Genomic DNA, 2,659 nt, shown 5'->3' with positions numbered 1-2,659 from the left:
CTGGCACAGGAGAAGACACAGGAACAGGCACAGAGCCCAGTTTTCACTTCAGTAAATCACCTTGAGCTACTTGGGATTTAAGATGCTGCAGCAAACAGAGCAACAATACTAACTGCTTACTGACTCTAGCTGACAAAAACCAGCTACTCTTGCAGGGAGCTGAACCACAGTTACATACACAGACCAGCTCCCAGGACCCCTCCACACATAAGCAGAACAGAAAGCCCCACAGCACGCAACATGCAGCCAGCCAAGGGGCTACAATGAAATGGATGGAAAACACCCCGTGCCCAGTCAGGAAGACGTACTTCCCTGGGGCTGCCCTTCTCACGCATAGATCCAGTGCTCGGCTGTGTCCTCCCAGCAAGTCAGTTCCTCTGGGCGGAACCAGAGGGAGATCTCCTGCCAGGCACTCTCAACCGAGTCACTGCCGTGGATCACATTCCTGTGGGGAAAAGGAAAGGGATCAGCCAGCACTAAGCAGAGAAAGGTGTGAGAGGGAAGCTGCAGCTTGGAAAATTTCACCTTGACCTATTTAATTGAACTGAGCCAGTTGCATCCTACAGTATTCTTTCCCACTGCACAGTCCTCCTCCTTCCAGCTCAGTGGCTGTTCATGGTTACGCTGAACATGGCTTAGGTGATGGATGTGCAGGAGCTGCCAGTTCCCAGCACTCGTTCTTCCTACGAGGAGGAACCATTTCTTTGCTACAGGAGGAGCTCCAAGTGGCTGCTGATCTGGGGTTTTCTTTGGTTTTGTGTCAGTAATTCAAGTTTTGCCTCCAAATTTCCCCCCTTCCTTCTCTCAAAGTAGGTGCATTGAAGCAGGTTTTGTATCAGCAAGCACAGAACAGAAACCTAAGCCAGGAGGGTTTAATAAAAGGAGTGTCTACCACAAGCCAGGCTGCAGCCACCCAAGGTCATCACCTGTGGATCTTCACCAGTGACGAACCCTAGCACACACAGAGCTCCTGCTTGGCTTTTGTTACAGACTCAGGTGCCCAGTGAAGCCAGAGCAGCTCTCCAGGTGCCCTGCTCCCCCAGGAAAGGTCTGAGAGGGCTCCTCCTTTCCTCTTCACAGCCTTACACTCCTGATTCCCTGGAGGAAAAAGACAAGTACACCCCACCTGCTTTCAACAGAGAAGGCCTCAGGAGGCAGGAAAGACAAAACTGGTAAAGCCAAGCCCAGGAGGCAGAGGTCAGCTTGTGCTGCCAGGGCTGCTCTGCAGGCTGTCAGAGGGAGACAGCTCTGATCTGGGCACAGAAGGGAGAAGCTCTGCTCTGCAGATGCAGACTCGCACAGCTCAGGCAGACCTTGCACAGGAATACCTGGGCAGGATGCCCTGAAATACTGAGGGAACAAAAAGCCAAATCTCTCACTTGCTGACTTCAACGCAGAAGTCTCCTCGGATGGTGCCAGGCCTGGATTGGGCTGGGTCTGTCTCCCCAATCATTGTGCGAACTGTCTTGACCACGTCCAGGCCCTGCCAGACCTATGTGACAGCAAAACAAGAATCTGCTTCCACAACTCCCCTAGCAGGTCATATCGTCTGTCCTCTAAATTCCCCATCTGATCCACCTGGGTGAGAGATTGGAAAGGGTCTCTCTGTAAATAGTCTTCAAAAGTGGATTTTGGAAAATAATCAGAATTGCCTGTAGATTTAATTTACCACGGAAAACGTCCCTGCAGTTCAGTGCAGCTTCACAAGGCCCTCTGAAGAGAGAGGCCACCTTGTTTCCACTATAACCCAAGCAAATGCTGCTTAAACATTGTATTTACTTTCTGTTCCTTGGTTCCAGAGAACCTGGCCAGCACTCACCATGGCCACCACGGGCCCAGAGCTCATGTACTTCACCAGCCGGCTGTAGAAGGGACGGTCACGAAGGGCACTGTAATGCTCTTTCAGCAGCTCCTCCGAGGCCTGAGCACAAAGAGCACAAAGCTTAGTCTGCTCTGAGCAGGTGGGGACTTGCGCAAGGCCTGCACCCGAGAGATGTAGGAAAAGCTGGATAGTGCATGTTACAGTTAAGCTCCTGCACAGATGCCCACTTCCAGGAGCAAAAGAGCTTTACTTTGCTGAAGGCTGACATACAGAGCAGAGAAACTTCCAGGTCAGAGGAGCAACACCTGCCAGCTTATGACAGCCATGTACAAGAGCCGCAGAGCACAGACACAGCCAAGGGCAGGCATGCTCCCCACAACTGCAGTCACCCCTCCAGAAGCAGTTTAGGCACTTGGGTGCCAACGCCCCTCTGACCTGTGAGGATTTGGTGCCCGAATGACAACAGCAGGCTGCTCAAACCAGAAGGCGGGCAGAACCTCCCTCTCCCCCCCCCGGCAGTCCCGAGCAGAGCCGGGGCTGCACAGGCCTTGCTTCAGCCTGGGCTGCCTGGCCCCCTCCGCCCCGGGGGCCCCCCCCCCCCCAGCAGCAGCGGTACCGGCCTAGCCGGGTCGCTCACCTGCAGAAGCTTCAGCCCCACCAGCTGCAGGCCCTTCCTCTCGAACCGCCGGATGATCTCCCCGACCAGGTGCCGCTGGACTCCGTCCGGTTTGATGGCCACGAAGGTGCGCTCGTTGGCCCCGCTGCAGGCTGCGAGGAGAGGGCGGAGGCGTGAGGTGGGAAGGAGACCAACCCGACCCCCTCAGCCGCGGGGGGGCA

At 54.9% G+C, this 2,659-nt stretch overlaps 1 protein-coding gene across 1 annotated transcript; it reads right to left on the bottom strand.

Moving 5' to 3' along the window:
- Window positions 1-327: 327 nt before the first annotated feature.
- Window positions 328-2,594, bottom strand: NME3 (NME/NM23 nucleoside diphosphate kinase 3; the record flags this gene model as incomplete). Its single annotated transcript, XM_009704599.1, has 4 exons — window positions 328-445; window positions 1,380-1,492; window positions 1,820-1,921; window positions 2,460-2,594. Coding segments are annotated over 4 exons (468 nt in total), but the record flags the coding sequence as incomplete, so codon positions are not given.
- Window positions 2,595-2,659: the final 65 nt, after the last annotated feature.

Source organism: Cariama cristata, unplaced genomic scaffold (assembly GCF_000690535.1).
Source record: "Cariama cristata isolate BGI_N322 unplaced genomic scaffold, ASM69053v1 scaffold41367, whole genome shotgun sequence".
Lineage (NCBI taxonomy): Eukaryota > Metazoa > Chordata > Aves > Cariamiformes > Cariamidae > Cariama > Cariama cristata.
Note: the sequence above shows the minus strand (reverse complement) of the source record. Positions and strands in the feature narration are given on the sequence as shown.